Source organism: Ailuropoda melanoleuca, chromosome 1, assembly GCF_002007445.2.
Source record: "Ailuropoda melanoleuca isolate Jingjing chromosome 1, ASM200744v2, whole genome shotgun sequence".
Lineage (NCBI taxonomy): Eukaryota > Metazoa > Chordata > Mammalia > Carnivora > Ursidae > Ailuropoda > Ailuropoda melanoleuca.
The window spans coordinates 207512015-207534418 of NC_048218.1; the positions used below are offsets into that span (position 1 = coordinate 207512015).

General features: G+C 35.9%; 1 protein-coding gene across 1 annotated transcript in view; it reads right to left on the reverse strand.

Moving 5' to 3' along the window:
• The window catches only part of KMT2C (lysine methyltransferase 2C), a 200504-nt gene that overhangs the window by 173725 nt on the left and 4375 nt on the right, over positions 1 to 22404 (reverse strand). The window contains exons 2-3 of the mRNA XM_034639824.1: positions 16205 to 16293; positions 7622 to 7657 (exon numbers count right to left, since the gene is read on the reverse strand). Coding sequence (XP_034495715.1) covers positions 7622 to 7657; positions 16205 to 16250 — 82 coding nt within the window. The 5' untranslated portion in view covers positions 16251 to 16293. The remainder of the gene's footprint in view (positions 1 to 7621; positions 7658 to 16204; positions 16294 to 22404) is intronic.

A 22404-nucleotide genomic window follows, 5' to 3' on the forward strand; every position in this document is an offset into this window, starting at 1 on the left:
ATTCATTATTTGCAATTAATACAAGAAACTAGGGGCACCGGGGCAGCACAGTTGGTTAAGCGATCAACTCTTGGTTTCGGTTCAGGTCATGATCTCAGGGTCTCAGCACAGAGTCCGCTTGGGACTGTCTCTCTCTCTCTCCCTCTGCCCCTCTCCTCCATGCGTGCTCCCACTCTCTCTCTCAAATAAATAAATCTTAAAAAAAATTCAAGAAACTAAAATAAATCCAGTTAGTTACAATGTACATCTTCACCATATAATAGTTAAGTACAGCAATCTTAATCTTCTGAGCCTTATCTTTATTTATGTCTAAAAATTCAATGCAGAGAATACAAAAAGAATGCTTAAAGAAAATCTTCATGGCTAACTTTCAGTAAATGCTTACTATGTCCTAGGCAATGCTGTAAGTGATTAACGTGTTAATTCATTTAAACTTTACAACAACCATATGAAGATAGCTTCTAAGTCTGGGATTTGACACAAGCTAGTAAGTTAGTCTGTTACTGTTTCATAGATGCTGGCAGAAAACAGACTCCTGGATTAAAGACAAAGGACTTTATTACTCACTGCACAGCAAGTAACACAAACACAAGGATATTGCTATCAGTTCCCTTTTGGCCCCCAAGTCTTATGGGGGCCACATCATGGGCCCAAATGAATGCCTGTACTTGCAGTGAACTGCATTACAAGTAAGGAACAAAGCGCACAGGGAACCCACTGCTTTTATAGTAAGCATTAAACATGCCTGCTCTTTGTCCCAAAGGGAGACATTGCCTCATTCTACTAGGCAACTCTCTGTGAACAGAACCCAGAGAAATGACCCAGATAAGGAAAAGTCAAGGCCTTACATTCTCGGCATACACAACAAGTCAAGTGCAAGAGACCATGGAGGAGTATCTCCCAACAGTAGCTACTATTCAACACCTCCATGTTACAGATAAGAAAGCAAGGTAAGAGATTAAGGAACTTTACTCGAGAATACAATTAGTAGAGGGGCACCTAGATGGCTCAGTCAATAGAACATGCAACGTTTGATCTCAGGGTTGTAAGTTCGAGCCCCATATTGGTTGTAGAGATTTCTTAAAAATACAATTTTTTAAAAAAATACAATTAGTAGAGGAGCCTGGATTCCAACACAGACAGTCTGGCTCCACAGCTGACACTGCTAACCACTACTTAGTTGAACTGTGTGAAGAGTGTGAGTTGAAGTGAAGAAATTAAAGAAAACAAAATAATTGCAGAACTGCAAACAAGAGGACCTGCATGAAGCAAGAGCAATTCTGAAAACGATGTTAGTATGTGGAGGATGAACCACAGAAAACACAGAAAAATCTAAAAACAGAAGAAGTGACAAAAGAAGGTGCATAACACGTACAATATGAATACTTAATACTATTTGACAAAGAAAATTGAATGGAAAAAAACATTCAAAGATTCTAAGGAAGAAAACATTCTTGAAACAAAGGCAGGACCAAACCTGTGGATTTATTTTTTTTTTTAAGATTTTATTTATTTATTCGACGGAGAAAGAGACAGCCAGCGAGAGAGGGAACACAAGCAGGGGGAGTGGGAGAGGAAGAAGCAGGCTCATAGCAGAAGAGCCTGATGTGGGGCTCGATCCCATAACGCCGGGATCACGCCCTGAGCTGAAGGCAGACGCTTAACTGCTGAGCCACCCAGGCACCCCCCAAACCTGTGGATTTAATCTGAAGATCAAAGCAGCAGAGAAAATGAGCTGCCCACCTGTCCCAGTCCTTCACAGAAGCAACAGATAAAGAGTAAAGAGGCAGATGGAAGATCTCTACAACATGATCTGTAAGTGCGGCCTATGTAGCGGACATCACAGTTGCCTTTTTTGGCATCCATTCTATGCCTCACCCCTTGAAGCCATCATTTTGCTCCCCTTCCTAGCTCTAGGAGTGAGCTCTGACTATTAAACTGGGATTCCACACACTACCTTACTTTTGAAACGGACTGGGTTAGAGACAGACATATGATCTAAATAAACTGGTCCCAGAATTCTGTTTAGCTGACATGCTCCCTCTGCTTTGATATGGACAAGAAATAATATAGCACCCAAGACTTCAGGCAACCATCTTCCATCAAGGGGAGTCAGCCACAGAATGATGCTGACTTAATTTAAAAAAGAAAAAGAAAAAGAAAAAGAAAAAAAGAAAGAAAAACAAAAACACACACAAAGAAAGAAGGAAAAGAAAAAGGCAGAGAGATGCAATGAACTAGGCACTTTGTGACAAGAGTAAGCCTGAATTAAGTCAACTAAAACCCATCTCACCTCTGAACCTGACAGTGTATGACCCATAGATTTCCTTCTTTCTTGTAGTCTGAGTTATTTTATGTTATTTTAATAACAATATACTGACTGACTAAATATAATAAATGGATATCAAGTTTCATATACCATGCAAGGGGACAAAAGCGGCTATACATCCCATTCAGTGCCCAGAAAAATTTACATAAGCCACATATTAGGATTCAAAGAAAACTCCAGAGAATATCTATTTCCAGTAACAGCAGACTAGGTAATTTGGAACAACCCTCCGTGAAGACAAATACTGGGAGAAATACTTTAAAAGTAAACAAGTCTTAAAAGCAACAAAAAAACCTAACAAGGTAGTGACGAATTACAGAGGAAGCTCATGGAGAGATGGGTGAGTAAACTGAGCCCAGCACTCAGGGCTGCACTTCTCATGGGGGTGTCAGTTTTGACTTTCAACAGACTTGAGAATGGTCCTAGAAGTCAACAACCACCAGGGAATGTGGGCTCAAGAATGGCAGGAGCCCCAAAGGGCTGGACATTAAGAGTAAGAGGAAACCAGAAATAAACCAATGCTTGCAAGGATTGCTGCACAGCTTTGTATCGCATGCTCAGAACAAAAAATATAGCCAGAAACCCAACTGAGGTGGTCCTAGATGACTAGAGCCCTTAAAGGTACGTACCCGGGGGGAAAAAAATCAGAGAAAAACTATCTTTGGAAGAAAAAAAACATCAATTTACTTCTATATATAAACTGCCAAATACATTGTCCAGTACACAAACACAGATAATCAGTTATAAGACAAGACAAGACAACATGAGCAATGAGCAGAAACAATGGAAACAGAGCGAGGGCTCCAGACACTGGCATAATCAAACAAGAACTCCGAGCCAATTGTATTTACTATGTTGAAATAAAACCAGGCATTAAAATCTTCAGGAGGGACCTAGAAACCATAAAAAGTGATGCTAAAATTTGAAAGATAATAGTAAAGAAATTTTAAAACATAATAAATGGACTCAATTCATATGCCTAACAGCAGACTAGACAATGCCAAAGGGAGACAGGTAAACTAAAACATCTATTTAGAGTGATGTGTCTAAAATAAAGAACAGAGGGACAAGAGAATTTAAAAATACAAAAAGGAAGGTAAATGGCAACAAAACAGTGATACAGTCTAATGAGCATTTAATTAGAAGAAAGAAAAAATGGGGCAAAAGCAGTACTGGAATACGTAACAGTTGAGAATTTTCTAAAACCAATGAAGATTTCAAGAAATCTCAAATTCTAGAATGTACAAAGTGTATAAAACCAGTACAATATAATAAAATTAGAAATTGGTGGGGCGCCTGGGTGGCTCAGTCGTTAAGCATCTGCCTTCGGCTCAGGGCGTGATCCCAGGGTCCTGGGATCGAGCCCCACATCAGGGTCCTCTGCTGGGAGCCTGCTTCTTCCTCTCCCACTCCCCCTGCTTGTGTTCCCTCTCTTACTGGCTGTCTCTCTCTGCTAAATAAATAAATAAAATCTTTTTAAAAAAAAGAAAGAAAAGAAAAGAAAAGGAAAAGAAAAGGAAAGAAAAGAAAAGAAAAGAAAAGAAAAGAAAAGAAAAGAAAAGAAAAGAAAAGAAATTGGTAACAAAAATAAGAGAAAATCCATATACATACTTGGAAATTTTATAAACTTTCTCAAATACCTCATAAGTCAAAAAGAAGGACCAAAACTACAACTGAAAACCATTTAGAAAATAAGCAATAATAAAAATAATTACTATCCAAACCTAGGGAAAGCACCAGAAATCATGTTAAAACACACACCAGCTTAATTCCTTTTTTTTGGGGGGGGGGGGTTAGTAAGTAATGAAAATTAATTAAGTAAACATTTACTCCATAAGTTAGAAAGGATATCCACAAAAATTCCTACAGCTAACCTGATATAAGTAAGTGAAATTCAGCAAGATTGCAGAAAACAAGGCAAACATACAAAAATAAATCATATTTTCATACATTAGCAATGTACAAGCAGAAATCATTTTTAAACATATCATTTATAACTGAAATAATTAGTGTAATTTTAAGAAAACACGAAAAGGATCTATATTAAAAAATTATAAAACACCAGTGAAAGAAACCAGAGAAGTCCCAAATGGAGAGACACGGCCAAGTTCATGGAATGGAAGACTCAACATAGTAAAGATGTCAATTCTTCCCAGACTGATCTACAGGCTTAACAAAATTTCAATTAAAATCCCAGCAGGATTTTTTTTTTTTAAAGAAAAGCTGATTCTAAAAGTGATATGAAAAGACAAAAGAAAAAAATGGTTAAAATCGTTTTCAAAAAAAATAATAAAATTGGTAGACTAACACCTTTATAAAGACCTATTTCTACACAAAAACCTACACTGTTTATAGTTTTTTGGATAGCCAAAAACTGGAAATCACCCAAATGTCATTCAACAAGTGAATGGTTAAATGACAAATTGTGGTACATATATATACAGTAGTATCACTCAGCAATAAAAAGGAACAATCTTTTTTGATATTTATAGTAAGAACCCGGATGACTCTCATAGATATTAAACAGAATGAAAGAAACCAGTCTAATATATATATATATATATATATATACAGTATATACAGTATAATCTTGTATACTTTGTATGATTTCATTTAGAATTTTTTTTTAAGATTTTTAAAACTTTTTTAAGTAGTCTCTACACCCAACATAGGGCTCAAACTCACAACCCCAAGATCAAGAGTTAGTTACATGTTCTACTGACTGAGCCAGCCAGGTGCCCCGATTTTATTTATAGGGCATTCTCAGAGGCAAAATTATAGTGATCAAGAACAAATCAGTGGATGTCAGGGTTTGGGGTGGGGGGTAAGATGTGACTTTAAAGAGATAGCACAGGGGTGCCTAGGTGGCACAATTAAGCGTCTGACTCTTGGTTTCGGATCAGGTCGTGATCTCAGGGTCATGGGCTCAAGCCCCACGGTGGGCTCAGCATGGAGCGTGCTTAAGACTCTCCTCTGTCCCTCCCCTCACTCCTACTCTCTCTCCCTCTCTCAAATAAATATATCTTAAAAATAAAAATAAAGAGAGAGCACAAAGGAGTTTTGGAGGTAATGAAAAAAGCAAAACAAAGCCAAACAAACAAAAACTGCTCAGGGTTTTTAGTAAGCTTTGCTTCCAGATTTACTAGACTTGTTCAGAAATAAAATTTAAATACCTTATCTAGACTTACAGGTAAAATGCAATATCCACTAAAAATCTCTCCCCACTGAAGTAAGGTACAAACACTTCTAGATATGTGAAAGCTCTAGAGAAACAGGCTTAGTGAAGTCTAATGACCAAGGCAGAACGTCTGAAAATGGGGGGTAGGGTAGGTATTCACAAAGACTTATAAAAAGACTTGGGTAATTGAGAGATTGACCTACACAAAGTGAAAGCCAAGACACAAGCATGCACTCAGTTTGAATATATTCTTTATTCGCAAGAAATGAGGTTCCCTGGGCAAGCCTCAAGTCTAGTATGAAGTAAGAACTCTGAATAAAACTGTTGACAATGTAGTCTGAAGGTGTCACTTAATGTAATGTTAATTAAAATATGGAAGGAAGGATTCAAGCAAATGCTCACTGACCCTTTAGATTCTTGAGAATGGATTATCAGGGATAATCTGAGACAAGTTCCCTCTAGTCAAACTGAAAAATCTGTATAGCCAAGAGAGACTAACAAATCAAGTCAAAATTCTAATAAAAAGTGTAAAATTGGTCAGAGTACAATGGTACCTACTGGGGGCTGGGGGAGAGGAATGGAGACGGGGAGATATTGACCAAAAAACACAAAGTTGCAGTTACATAGGATAAATAATAAATTAGAGATCTAGTGTATTGACAATGATGGCTATAGTCAATAATATTGAGCTGAATACTAGAAATTTGCTAAGAGTAGATTGCAAATCAAAAGTAAGCTGGAGAAGTTATATTAATTTCAGACCATGTCAAGTAAAGTTATCAGGGACAAAAAGTGCCATTACCTAACGATAAAGGGGTCAATTCTCCATGAAGACCTAATAATGTTTTACACATACGCACCTAACAAGAGTGTCAAAATACATGAGGCAAAACTGATAGAACCACAGAGAAAAATAAATGAATCCACTATTACATAGGGGGATGTTAACACCCATCTATCAAAAATATAGATCCAGCAAGCAGACAATTACTACAGACATGGTTGAACCCAACATCACTATCAATCAACTGGATAAAACGGACATCTATAGATTACTTCATCCAACAACAGCAGAATACACATTCTTCTTCAGATTACATAGAACATTCACCAAAAGACTACATTCCAGGCCATAAAACAAATTTAAAATAATAGAAATCATACAATGTCTGCCCTCAGACCACAACGAAATTAAACTAGAAATCGGTAATAGAAAGTCAGAAAATTCCAAAGTATTTGGAGATTAAACACTTTTTTCTTTTTAATTTATTTATTAAATAGGCTCCATGCCCAATGAGCAGTTTTAATTCACAACCCAAGATCAAGAGTCACATTCTCTACCTACTGAGCCAGCCAGGTACCCCTAAACAACACACTTCTAAATAACACATGGATCAAATAAGAAATTTCAAGAGACATTTTTAAATATTTTGAACTAAATGATAATGAAAACACAACTTATCAAAATTTGTTAGACACAACAAAAGCAGGGCTTTGAGTGAAATTTATCCATAGAATGTATAGATTAGAAAAGAAGATCTAAAAGCAACCAAACTACAAAAAGAAAAGCTAATTAAATTCAAAGTAAGCAGGAAAAAAAATTACAAAAATTATAGCAGAAATCAATGAAATTTAAAACAGGAAATCAATAAAGAAAAATAATGAAACCAAAGCTGCTGCTTTGAAAAGATCGATAAAATAGATAAGCCTCTAGCCAGGCTTATTGGAAAAAAAGGAGGGGGGCAAGAACACAATATTAATATCAGAAATTAAAGAAGAGACATCACTACAGGTGCTATGGACATTAAAAGGACAATAAAGGAATACAGTGAACAATTCTATGCCCACAAATTTGATAACCTCTAACTTCTTTGAAAGACACAATCTGCAGGGGCATCTGGGTGGCTAAGTTGGCTAAGGGTCCGACTCTTGATTTCAGCTCAGGTCATGATTTCAGGGTTGTAAGGTCAAGCTCACATCAGGCTCCACACTGAGCATGGAGCCTGCTTGAGATTTTCTCTCTCTACCCCTCTGTCCCTCCCCATGATTGTGCTCACTCCCTCTTAAAAAAAAAAATTTAATTAAAAAGAAGAAGACAAGTTGCCAGCACTCACCACAAGAAGAAGGAGACGTTCTGAATACACCTATACCTGTTAAAGAAGTTGAGTCAATTATTAATAACCTTCTAGAACAGAAAGCACCTGGCCCAGATGGCTTCCCTGGTGAATTCTACCAAACACTTAAGGAAGATATTATACTAATTCTCTACAATCTCTTCTGCAAGACAGATGCAGAGGGAATACTTCCTAACTCACTCTATGAGAACAGCATTAGCCTAATGCCAAAAAACAAAGACATGACAAGAAAACAAACAAAACAACAAAACTACAGACGAGTTTCTCTCAAGAACATAAATGTAAAAATCCTCAGCAAAATATTAGCAAAGTCAATCTAAAAATGTATTAAAAAAATTATACACCATGACCAAGCAGGATTTATCCCATGTATGCAAGACTTGTTCAACATCTGAAAATTTATTAATGTAATCCATTGCATTGATAGGCTAAAAAAGAAAAATCACATAATCCTATTCGTAGATGCAAAAAAAAGTACTGACAAAACCCAATACCCATTCATAATAAAAACTACTCTCAGTAAACTAGAACTTCCTTAACTTGATAAAGAATATCTACAAAAAGGGGGCACCTGGGTGGCTCAGTCGTTAAGCGTCTGCCTCCAGCTCAGGACATGATCCCAGGGTCCTGGGATTGAGACCCACATCAGGCTCCCTGCTCTACTGGGAGCCTGCTTCTTCCTCTCCCACTCCCCCTGCTTGTGTTCCCTCTCTCACTGGCTGTCTCTTTCTGTCAAATAAATAAATAAAATCTAGAAAGAAAAAAGAAAAGAAAGAAAAGAAAAGAAAAGAAAAGAAAAGAAAAGAAAAGAAAAGAAAAGAAAAGAAAAAAATCTACAAAAAAGCCCCTACAGTCAACATCATATTTAATGGTGAGAAACTAGAAGCTTTCCCACTAAGATCAGAAATAAGGCAAGGATGTTACCCTTTCACCACTCCTTTTCATCTTTGTAAAAGAAGTTCTTCCAGTTATTGTAATAAGGCCAGAACAGGAAATAAAAGGTATACTGATTGGAAAGGAAGAAATAAAACTGTCTTTGTTCACAGATGTCATGATCATCTATGTAGAAAATCCAAAAGGAGATACAAAAACAAAAAACCCTGGAACTAAGGCAATTATAGAAAGGCTGCAAAAAACAAGGTTAATATACAAAGTCAATCATTTCCCAATATACCAGCAATGAACAAGTAGAATATGAATTTTTTATACACCATTTACATTAGCATTTCCCAAAAATCAAACACTTATGTATAAGTCTAACAAAATACACATAAGATCTATATAATAAAAACTACAAAACCCTAATGAAGGAAATCAAAGAAGAACTAATAAATGGAGAGATATTTCACGTTCATGGATTGGAAGACTCAATATTGCCAAGACATTTGTTCCTCCTAATTTTAATTATAGATTCAATGCAATCCTAATCCAAAATCCCAACAAGTTATTTTGTGGACATCAACAAACTGATTCCAAAAATTTTATGGAGAAAGAAAAGACCCAGACTAGTTAACAAAATATATATATTTTAAAGGATTTTATTTATTTATTTTACAGAGAGACAGTGAGCACAAGCAGGGGGAGCAGCAGGCAGAGGGAGAGGGAGAAGCACTGGCTCCCCTCTGAGCAGGGAGCCAGATGTGGGGCTCGATCCCAGGACCCTGGGATCATGACCTGGGCCGAAGGCAGTCACTTAACCAGCTGAGCCACCCAGATGCCCCTAGTTAACAAAATATTGAAGGAGAAAAACAAAGCTGAAGAACTGACTTCAACATTTATTATATAACTACAGTAATCAAGACAGTATAATTTTGGCAAAAGAATAAACAGATCAATTGTATGGTATAAAGAAGCCAGAAATAAATCCAAATAAATACTTAACCTGGTCACTGAAACAAGACACAAAGGAAATACAATGGAGAAAAAAATGGTCTTTTTGAACAAATGATGCTGGAACTGAACATGCACACATGCACACAAAAATCAATCTAGACACAGACCATACCTCCTCACAGAAGTTAACAAAGTAAATGTAAAATGCAAAACTATAAAATTCTTAAAACTTAGGAGAAAATCTAGATGAGCTTGGGTGTAGCTGTGACTTTAGATATACACCAAAGTCATGATACATGAAAGAAACAACTGATAAACTGGACTTCATTAAAAGTAAAAATTTCTACTCTGCTTAAAACATTGTCAACAGAATAAAAACATAAGCTGGGAGAAAATATTTCCAAAAGACACATCTGATAAAGGACTGTTATCCAAAATATACACAGAACTCTTAAAACTCAACCATAAGAAAAACTAAAAACCTGAATTAAAAACGGATTCATAATATAACAGACACCTCACCAAAGATACACAGATGGCAAATAACCACACAAAAAGATGTTCCACATGATATGTTATCAGGGAAATGTAAACTAAAATAATGACATACTATTACACACTTATTAGAATGGCCAAAATCACGAACACTGACAACACCAAATGCTCCTAAGGACGTGGAGCCAAAAGAACTCTCACTGACTGCTGGTGGCAATGCAAGACGGTGCAGCCACTCTGGAAGACAGTTTGGCGCTTTCTTATTAAACTAAATATACTCTTACCACATGATCCAGCAATCATTCTCCTTGGTATTTACCCAAAGAAGTTGAAATTTATGGAACTGAAAACTTATGTAGAGACAAAACCTGCATGTGGATGTTTACATCAGTTTTATTCATAACTAACAAAACTTGGAAGGAACCAAGATGTCCTTTAGGAGAGGAATGGATAAACAAACTGTGGTATATCCCAACAATGGAATACTACTTAGTGCTAAAAAGAAAGGAGTTCTCAAGTTATGGAAAAATGCAAAGAAAATTTTAATGTGTATTACTAAGTGAAAGAAGCCAATCTGGAAGGACTACATACTGTATGATTCCAAATGTATGACATTCTGGAAAAGGCAAAACTATGGAGACAGTAAAAAGATCAGTGGTTGTCTTGGATTAAAGGAGAGGGAGGTATAAATAGGTGGAACACAGAGGTTTTAGGAGAGTGAGAACACTCTGTGATAATATGATGGATACATATCATTTCACACCTATTCAAACTCATAGAATATACAACACCAAGAGTGAACCAAAATGTAAACTATGGACTTAGGGTGATAATGGCATGTCACTGAAGTTTCATCAACTATAACAAATATACCATGCTGTGGGGGATGCTGACAATGGGGAAAGCTATACATATGAAAGGGCAAGAGGCATACAGGAAAATCTGTGTCTTCCACTCAATTTTGCTGTGAACCTAAAACTTCTCTAAAAACTAAAGTCTATTAAAAAAAAATTATGCTAGAGGTAACTGAAACTATTAATGTGAACAAGAATTTATAAACCCATGAATACACTCTCACATCTATGCAATAGCTAATATATCACTAAAATGGACTAACATAATTAATTCTCAATAAAACAATGTAATATGCATCCTTAGAGCCTAGTTTTTTATCTCTAATACTATTCTCCACAAAAAAGAACTAGGAGTCCTTAGAGAATAGTCAATTTCATATCCTGGGGTAGAGAAAATTAAAGATGGGCCTGAAAAATGCTGTTGCCAAAGAGCAATGAGCTTTGAAACATTTTGAGATACTATTACAAAGGACTTAGAAGCCAGCTGAAAAGAGACTCCTACTGGCCAAACGACCGCAACAGTCAAAAGAAACTTTTAATTATAATTAGCTAAATCATAATTAACCAATTATAATTAACCAAAAGAAGTTTGCAAAGCCCTGATTATACAATGATTCTCAAAGAAAAGTGGAATTTCTCTTAACTTACACTTCATTTGAGTTGAATTTATTTGTATACGAAAAAACACAGACAAGTAACTGCCACCACCTCCAAAAAACCATAGGATTTTCTTACCGTAAAAACATCCAAACTGCACTGACCTCTACCTCTGAAACTAATAATACATTATATGTTAATTAATTGAATTTAAATTTTTAAAAAACTGATCTGTGAAATTTCTTGTGATTTTCCCAATGGCCACTTTCCCACCACATACACACCCCCCCCAACACACACACACAAACCCTCTATACTCATTTTAATAAATATTCTTACATTACTATAAATCATTAAACAAATGTATCAAGGCACAAAATTTACAGATATAAGAGACCTTCCAATAAACCTTGGACATTGAGACATGCACATGTTAAAACCTTGCAGCCAACTCAAGTGCACTTTTAAGCTGACTACAAATGTATGGAACTCTTATCTTTGCTTGGGTTTATTTGCAACTTTATAGATTTCTTTTTAAGTTTTATTTATTTAAATAATCTCTACACCCAACGTGGCGCTTGAACGCAGGACCCCAAGATCAAGAGTCACATGCTCTGACAGAGCCAACCAAGCGCCTCTGTCACTTAGTACTTTTAACAGCTGTTCTCTATTCTTTTCTTTACTATTCTCCTTGCCCTACATGTTCACTAAAACAACTGAATGAAGGTCTCTCCAAGGACAAAGAGCAAAGACTAACTCACTTGATTTTATTTAATTTTAGTATAAAAGTCCAGAATAAGAAAAATATCCCGCTCCCGTTAAAACCTTTCACTAAACGTTTATTTACCTTGATACCTCTTAAGGGATAGTATGAGAAGAAAGTCCATTTTGGGGCTAATTACTCATCACATAAGAAAAAGTTAAATGTCACAACTTTAGTTTTGTGGTGATGTTCCAAGGACAGCAGTAGCTTAGAAAATACAAAAAAAAAAAAAAAAGAAAAGAAAAGAAAGAAAGAAACTGTAAGAATGTAATACTTCTTCAGTTAGTGAACTGAAGCCTGTCATGTGTCTGGAAGTATTCTAGGCAGTGGGAATAAATCAGTGAACAAGACAAATCCCTAACCTCATGAAGCTTGCAGTCTAGTGTTTATTATTACATAATAAACAAATATGTAATACGATGTCATACCTGTTTAAATACTAGGAAAAAAAGGAAAAAAGGGTAGAGTTACAAGGGTTAGACAAACTGGTTGAGAAAGGCCTGTCTGAGGAGAGGCAAATGAGTGGAGACCTGAATGAATTAAGAGAATAAGCAATATGACTATCTGGGAGCAGGGGTTCTAAACAAAGCGTATGAAAAGTGCAAAAGCCTTATAAAAGAACGTGATTAGTGGACTCTGTGAGTAGCAAATAGGATAGCTGGAGCCCAGTGAGCAAGGGGAAGAGTAGAAAATGTGGACAGGCAGCCAAAGTCAGATTAATATACTTTGAAGATCATGGTATGGACTTTGGATTTTATTTTAAGCATCACTGGAGGCTTTAGATGGTTGACAGAGGGAAATAAGACTCTTAGCTTGGTTTGAAAAGATCCCTGGCTATTGGGGACAACAAGGCTAGGATAAAGAGCAAATGCATGGAGAGAGGAAGCTGTTGCAGTAGTCCTCACAAAGAGTGGTGGTGGAAAGCAGTGGAATGACATTAGTAAAGGAGATGAAAAGTGTCTGAAACAGGATATACAGAGAAGGTAAAGCCCAAAAGATTTTCCAAGGGGCTCCATATTTTCGGCCTGAAAAATGATGATGTCATTTAATGAGGTGGAAACACTGGAAAAGAAGTTTCAGGATAACAAAAAATAGTGCCACAGAAGACACATTAAATTTGAGATCCTCTTTAGACATATGAGAGTAAATGTTAAGAAGAAAGCTAAAGATATAGGTTGTGCTCAAAGCAAGAAAAGAGCTAGTACTATAATTTTTGAAGTCACCAGTACATATATAATATTTAAAGCAACTAAACTAAAAATGAGCAAAAGAGAATGAAAAGACACCAGTGACGTAGGAAAAAACCAAGAGCATGTGGTGTCCTGAAAATCAAGTAAAAAAATAATAAACTGTCACTACTGAAAGTGGTTAGCTGTGTGAAACGATACTGAATAGTTAAGGCCAACACAGACTAAAAGCTGGTTGTGGCAATATGAGATCACGGGTGACACAGACAAAATGATTTTAGTGGAGTGGGAGGAAGAAAGCCCGACTTGGGAGGAGGTTCATGAGAACCTCTCATGAGGTTCATGAGAAAATGGCATTTTGGCAAAAATAAGCTGCAGCCATGAGTATAGACAACTCTTTCAAGGATTTTTCCTATAAAGGTGAGCAAAAAAGCAATACAGTAGCTGAAAAGGGATGTCTTATCAAGAGAAGGTGACTGTGTTAAAGAAAGGTAACACTGCATGTCCAAATGCTGATGAAAATCATTCACTGAGACAGGAAATGCATGGTGCAAGAAACCCAGGAAAACTGAAGGTGCAAAGTCCCTAAGAGATGAAGAGAAAGCATCCAGGACACAAGCAGAAGAGCTGGCCTTTGATAACCAGAGACTTTTCATCCCATTTTAACAGTAGGGAAGGTAAATATGTGGGAGGAGCTGCAAGCAGGAAAGAAGATTTGATGGTGGGTGAATGTAGAATTTCTTTCCTGGTTGCTTCTATGTTTTCTTTTTTTCATTGGAATAAGCAAGATCATCAATAACTGCAGAATGAAAAACAGGAAGTGTTGGAAATTTGAAGAGAGAAGAGAAGGTGGTGAAAGAATCATCACTGATAATGGGAGAGGAAATTTCTACATAAAAGTAGAATGAGTGTAGAGTAGCAATACTATCCACTTGAGATTTGAGGTCATAAATTTAAAATGAAACCAATTAGCAAGGTTACGGTTTTCACTACCCATTATCAGCTGCCATACTGCAGAATCTGGGTTTTGTAATAAAAACAAAACAGTTGGACAATGGTAAAGGAGTGAAAGGTGAATAAGAGAAGGACTCCAACAATGGGTCACAGACTCTGAGATAGTAGAGGATGTAACAACCCCATCACTAAGATCACTGGATTGGAGGACTCAGTATGGTTCAAGAATTATTACAATGCTAAGACTAGGAGAAAATGAGCTGGAAAAAGAAGAGGTAGTAGTCAGAGAGTAGGACGGTTGATGCCAAGATTCTGGAAGTGAAACAGCAATTGTCATAGCAAGTGAGACAATGACAGGCTGATCACATATGTCCACTAGATGGACAGGATGAGGTAGGCTGGAGAATCACAATGTTGAGAAATCAAGGAGCCAAGAGGTCCAGATACTGAATAGACTATTAACATCACAATGGGAGAAACAAAGGAAAATAGGAAGGCAGGTGCTAAATCTTCAGAGAAAGAGGGAAAGTACTCAGGAAGACTATTGGTAAGTGCAAAAAAGGGGCCTGGGGTACAGTCTGGCAGCACTGTTACCTGTAAGTAACCATTATGTTGAAAAATGTCACTTGAAACTTCAAAAAAAACCTTTCACTAGAAAATAACAGTATATAGTACAGAAAAAACTTAAGGAAAAGAAATCATGAAAAATGACTATTGCAGAATTTACATAAATTCAAGTTTAAAATAATGTGGTAATCAATTTGCAGCAAAACAGCAAGAGGTAGAATTCTTCAATCCAACCTTCAGTTATTACTCTACCTACCAAGACCCTACTGAAGAGTGGGATGAGAATTAGAGAATATTCGAAGGCTTTCCAAGAATTACAGACATCTAGCTGCAACACATTGACAACTAAAAGTATTTTATGGAAAACCGTATTTCAAGATACAGCAATTTCTAACTCTTCTCTAAAAACTGTATGACATTCTGTAAGCAACAAAAAGAGGACATTCAACTTCAGAGAAAAAGCCTATCACTATATCTAAACTCTATCCAACAACTGTTAAAAAAACATTGCCCATGGGGCGCCTGGGTGGCACAGCGGTTAAGCATCTGCCTTCGGCTCAGGGTGTGATCCCGGCGTTATGGGATCGAGCCCCACGTCAGGCTCCTCTGCTATGAGCCTGCTTCTTCCTCTCCCACTCCCCGGGCTTGTGTTCCCTCTCTCACTGGCTGTCTCTATCTCTGTCAAATAAATAAGCAAAATCTTTTAAAAACAAAACAAAACAAAACAAAACATTGCCCATGAGAGACCATCTCACACAGATACTCTCTGAATACAGTATGAAATTTCATCCCTTTGACAACTTAAATGACTAACTTTATAAATTTTGGAAATGACTTTGGGTAACCTATTCTATCTTCCTTTTGCAGATACACAATATACATTAGCTTATTTAAGGCACCTAAATGTCCAGCAGACCAGAAAGCATTTGGTCTAGTTTAACTCAGCATTTCACAATATTATTCTTTAATAGAACGTATTTTTTTCCCCTCACACGCATACTAAAACAATCAGCTTCAAACAAACGCTGGATGCTTCATAAGCAGAAATATACTGTAAGTTATCACATTAACAGCCTGAACATATTAACTATTCATCCCAGTTTTAATTTTGCTTTAATAAAACATTTCTCTACAGATATTAAATACTTTCCACTAAATCAGGGCTGTAGGGAAAAAAGAGAGAGAGAGAGAGAACTAAATTTTTTCACTGTGTCATAGCCTATCAAACTATTTCAGCAGATGGAGATTTTAGAACTCAGTCTATAGACAAATGTAATGAGGTACATTTTTAAAAATCTGTTAAGTTCGATACCTGTTTCCACAATATTTTCTGTTTCTGTTGTCTCCAGCCCATCCATGCTGTCCTCATCTTCCACTGCAGTTTTTCCTCTACTTCGAGGCCTACATAGAAATACATAGAGTTAAATGTTAAATTTTAAGGATTACAGTTATACTTAACATAAAGAAGTTGAAGGTATACATAATAAAATAATTTAGGCAATTTTTACTACATTTTACCATATCAAATAGTAAATATCACATTTTAGAGTCATTTTTTCCTCAAACCCAGACCTTACTTATACATTGAATGTGAAGACAGGCCAGGATTAATATATTTTGTCATCATAACTTATTTTTTTAAGTATTCTTTATATTAGACTCTGTCTCTTTTGAGCTGACCTTGAGATGACCCTCTGTTTATAGCAGTGATTTTTAAGCACCTAATGGGTTCTTGGCAAAATTCACACACCAGGTTATATCTCTATATCTAGTGAAATTGAGGAATGATGCCCAGATGAGTGTATTTTTATTTTTTTTAAAAGATTTTATTTATATATTTGTCACAGAGAGAGACAGCCAGCGAGAGAGGGAACACAGGCAGGGGGAGTGGGAGAGGAAGAAGCAGGCTCCCAGCGGAGAAGCCTGATGTGGGGCTTGATCCCAGGACTCCGGGATCACACCCTGAGCTGAAGGCAGAAGCTTAACGACTGAGCCACCCAGGCGCCCCCAGACGAGTGTATTTTTAAAACACTTCCATACATGGAAGTGATGCATATCCTTGTAAACCACTCAAAAAAATTTTTGTAAATATTGAACATAATCTAATCACACATCTTACAAATGTAATGCAATTTAACTTATGAAACTCACTTCAGTAAAGAGTTGTGGTAGGTAAGGTTCTTTGACCCAAAGCAATTTAAAAAAAACAAAAAACACTAATGCCTTTAAATTTTGTGCTATCTCAAAAATTAAGGATAGAAATGAGTTAAACAACAACAAAAATTTCTGAACACATAAGAAAAAACAGGAAATTACATATTCTAAAAATTTAGAAATTGACGGTAGTACTCAGGTAATTTCAGAGCTTTAAATTATTTTATTACTCAAAAAGACACAAACTCAGTATTTGAACTGAAAAACACTGAGGGCAGAAAATAATAAAGGATCAATAATATGAAAAAATCAAAAAGCTTTTTTAAACAATAGAAAATTTATTTAAGTCTTTCTTAAATTTAATTAAATATTAATCAAAACCAAAAAAGGAAATGTAACATAAGAATTTTCTGAAGTTGAAGCAATCAGAGTCTAAGTAGTTCTATATATGAACTATTTATTGCACATTGTCAAGTCACCCCTACCCCCAAAGAACTTGAAAACACCTGAACCAAAATCCTAACAAATATATCCAAAAACTATGGTTGAAAAAAAAATTTGTCAATAAAAAAAAATCTAAGTAAAATACTAGTAAATATCATCAACATGCAAGTATGATTTCATATGAGAAATTAGTCAATATAACATAGTCGACCAAAGAGAAAAAACAGCATTGTTTCAAACTTCATGAGCAAAGGGGAAAGAGACAGAACTGAGTAAGAGACTACACAGACTGATGGGGTTTAAGCATTCCAAGGATTGTACTACTCATGGAAAAAGGGAGAGGATAATTATTTTCAGGATTAAGTAGTTATGTTTAAATTTAAAAGAAAACTTTAGGGGCACCTGGGTGGCACAGCGGTTAAGTGTCTGCCTTCAGCTCAGGGCGTGATCCCGGCGTTACGGGATCGAGCCCCACATCACTCCTCTGCTATGAGCCTGCTTCTTCCTCTCCCACTCCCCCTGCTTGTGTTCCCTCTCTCTCTGGCTGTCTCTGTCTCTGTCAAATAAATAAAAATCTTTAAAAAAAAAAAAATTAAAAAAAAAAATAAAAGAAAAGAAAACTTTAAAGCAATCAAAGGGGAAAGAACGGATGAGATGAGTAAAGTCTGACTAATACAACAGGCAAAAAGGAAAGTAAAAAATACATAATACACAGAAAAATAAAAATGTTAAAAAATTAAATAAAAATACAAGTTTTCACAGTAAATATAAATGGCTTAAACTTGGCTGACATTATTTAATGATAAAAAGATTAATTTACCAGGAAAACTCAACAAAACTACTCAAATTGTATAAAAAGCAAACATTTACAGAACGACGAAGTGATAGATTCACACAATCACAAGAAATTTTCACATCTCACTCTCAGAAACTGAGATGAAATATAATAAGAAACATTTTAAGCAATTACTTGGACAACATATTTAACAAGTATCATTGGATGACTGGGTCAATTCTCCTGTGTGTGTAGCTCTGTTAAAACAGGATACAGGTAAACAACAAAATCTCTGCCTTCACTAAACTACATTCTAGTGAGAAGAAATATCTGTTACTCTTGTAAACAAATAAAACACATACAACATCAAGAAAATACAAATGAATGGAAAAAAGGAAGGATGAGGGACTATCATTTTAAGTAAGATACTTATAAAATAAACTTTACAAAATAAATTGTATATAAGTAAGGGGACATTTCAGTAGAAATCTGAAGTACAAGAGAAACCACACCATGCAGATATCTGGAAAAGGTGCACTACAGTAGAAGGAACAGCAAATGCAAACTTATGAGTATATATGCGTGTTGGAAGAACAGTGTTTCCAGTGTTGAAAAATACACTGTGGCTGGAACAGAGTGAGTGAGAGGGGCAGTAAGGAGATATGAGGCCAAAGAATTTTTTTTAATATCAATTTTTTTAGAAACCTATAGACCAATATAAGGACTATGTCCACAGAGACTGGAAATTCTTGAAATAATTCTAATAGGACTGCTACAATGGAACTGAGAATAAGAAAATTAATTCAAGAGATATTATGGAGGCAGAATTTACTTTAAATCTTTTATGATTCTTCATGATTACAAACACTTACTGCTAAAGAAAGGGGAACATGTATGACCTAGCTGGCTTTGTCATTTAATCTTCCAAGCCAGTGTTTAGTTGCTCTGTTTTATGTTTTTTTTTTCCTTCTCTACTATCCTGACCCTTGACAACTTATTGTTTTTTGGCACAATTGGTGTTATTTCAAATTTATTTTATCTAAAGGTGGGGGGAGTGGGGGATGTGTGCATGTGTATCAGTTGTCTATATTCCTCAAAAAGAAATTTTTAATTTTTGCTTTGCTTCTTTTCCTTCTTATTCCTCTTAATTCCTGGTTTTGGCACCAATAAGGCACGTTTTTTACATTCATCAATCCATCAGAATTCTTTTCCTTCTGCTCAATGGACCAACTTATCAATATCATGTCATTTTAAAATTTCCCACAGTTCATTCTCATCTTTTTATTGCTGCTCACTGGCTTCTGGTATATATGATTGTTCTGACTAATCACATGCTGAATTTATTTTTTTCTGAATGCAAAAGATAACAGTCATACTTTGTGAAACCCATATCAGTAAAAATAGATGTATACATTTTACATTTCCATATTGCATTCAGATGTTCCCAATTTGGATTTTTAATAGAACTTTGAAGTCTAATTACAAATGGCAACCTAAAAATTATTTATTTCAATCTTTCTTTGACTTTTATTCCTTCTTCTCTTTTTCTTTTGTTTCTCTTAACCTTTCATTTTAGTTCTGATTCATTCTGCTGCAAGGAAATTTGAAGTAAAATAATACCACTAACAATTCGAGAAAATTTTCCACCAAAAATCCAATGTTCCATATTAATATTATAATTTAAAGCTAATTTGAGTTCCTAAAATAATATAGACTTCTATTTAAAGCCAATAAGAGTAAGGAGGAGGTTCAAATTACTCTCCAGCCATAAACAACTAGAACACCAGACAAAATATAAGAAACATCCATTATTTGACATTAACTAAAAGTCAAGGACAGGACTGTAATCCCTGGGCAATAGGAAACAAACAAGGTGAACCCTACCATCACAAAGGCTCTCTGCACAGAATTAATTTACAAACTGTAGCACAAATAGGGGAACTCAAAGACTGGGAACTGTACTGAAATGAGGACACAGAAACCATCAATTCAGGAGGCTAGAAACTATGAGAGAAAGTGCACAAGGGGAGGGAGTTGTACAGACATCTGCCTAAGGGTACCCTTAAGTTTTTATCTGAATACCAATCTGTATAAAGTGGTATAAAACCCAAAAGGCTGGACAAGAACAAGTTCCAAGGAAAGAACAATTACTGCACAGCTGTAATACAAACAAGTCCCAAAGCTCCCAGAGCTAGGAATCAGTCCTGTTCCCTCTAGCCAGAGTGCCAAGAACTCATTGACTATATTAACACATGCAGAACAGACTAGAATAGAACATGACTTTAAAAGTAGTCTAAATGAACTCTACAACAACTTATCTTCTAGACCATCCCTAAAAGAGTTCACAAATAAGCCTCAACGGAATCAAAATTTTCCACAACTAACAGGCAAACACACACACACACACACACACACACAGCATTTGTTAAAGTACTACAACAAAATCTAGCTTTCAACAAAAAAATCACAAAGTATGGCATCCAATAAAAATTTACAAACTATACAGAAAAGTAGGAAAATGTGAGTATTGACCAGGAAAAAAAATCAAGGACCAGAAAACAACAGAGACATAGAAGGGACAAGCATGGACATTAAATCAGCTATTATCAATATGTCTCCTGTGGAGACATGGAAAATGAATGTGAGGAGAGAAATGGAAGATAGTAAAAAATGTTAAAAATGGAACTCACGGTAACAAAAAAAACTCAAATAAAATTTTCACTTTCCGTGATTAACATCTGACAGAAATGGCAAAAGAAAAGATGACTGACGTTAAAGATACAACAGCTACCCAACATAAAAGACAAAGTGAAAAAAGACAAACACAGCTACAGAGCCCTTTGGAACAACAGCAACCAATCTAACACATCAGGTTTGAGTTGGAGGGAAGCAAACAAAAATACATGTATGTTTAGTGAAATACAGCTGTAAATCTTGCAAACTATATCAGATCCAAGAAGCACAACAAAATCACTCACACACATACACACACACACATAACAGTAACTTTATAGTCAATCTGCTGAAATAGAGTGATAAAAGAAAATCTTAAAAGCAGCCAAGGATAAGATATATTACTTACTGGGTAAGAAAAATTAGAGTGACTACAAACTTCTCATGTGAAATTATGTAAGCCGGAAGACAGTGAAATAACATAATTGAAGTGCTTGGAGAAAAATTAAAGGGAAAAAAACCACCCGTAAACCTTAAAACATGCAGCAAAAAGCATCCTTCAATAACAAAAGTAATGTAAAAGCTTTTTCAAAAAAATTCTTCAACAAACCTTCATTATAAGACATATTAACGAAATTCTTCAGACAAAAGGAAAATGACAGTTAATAAAAACCTGGATCAAGATATCGGTATGTAGGGGCGCCTGGGTGACACAGCGGTTAAGCGTCTGCCTTCGGCTCAGGGCGTGATCCCGGCGTTATGGGATCGAGCCCCACATCAGGCTCCTCCACTATGAGCCTGCTTCTTCCTCTCCCACTCCCCCTGCTTGTGTTCCCTCTCTCACTGGCTGTCTCTATCTCTGTTGAATAAATAAATTAAAAAAAAAAAAAAGATATCGGTATGCAAAGGAATAAAAACTGGTGGAAATGGTAAGTATGTGAGTAAATATAAAAGACCTTTTTCTCATTTTTAATCTTCTTAAAAGTTAACTAGCTGCTTAAAGCAAAAACTATAATTTATTCCAGAGTACATAATATATATATATAATTAAACTATATGGCAACAGGCAGTGCCTGGGTGGCTCAGTTGGCTAAGCATCTGCCTTCACTTCAGGTCGTGATCCAAGGGGCCTGGGATTGAGCCCCACATCAGGCTCCCTGCTCAGCGGAGAGTCTGCTTCTCCCTTTTTCTCTCACTCTGCCTCTCCCCTGCTTGTGCTCTCTAATAAATAAATAAAATCTTTTTTAAAAATTAAAATCAAAATAAACTGTATGGCAACAATAGTTCAAAACACAGGAAAGTAAAAAGGAAAGTATACTGGCATACACATCTTATAGTACGTTTGCAGTGACAAAATTACTTGAAGGAAGACTCAGATAAGTTAAAAATGTGTAACATAAACCGTAGAGCAACTCCTCTATGAAAACACACACATGCACAGCTTGTTAGTCAAGTACAGACAGAAC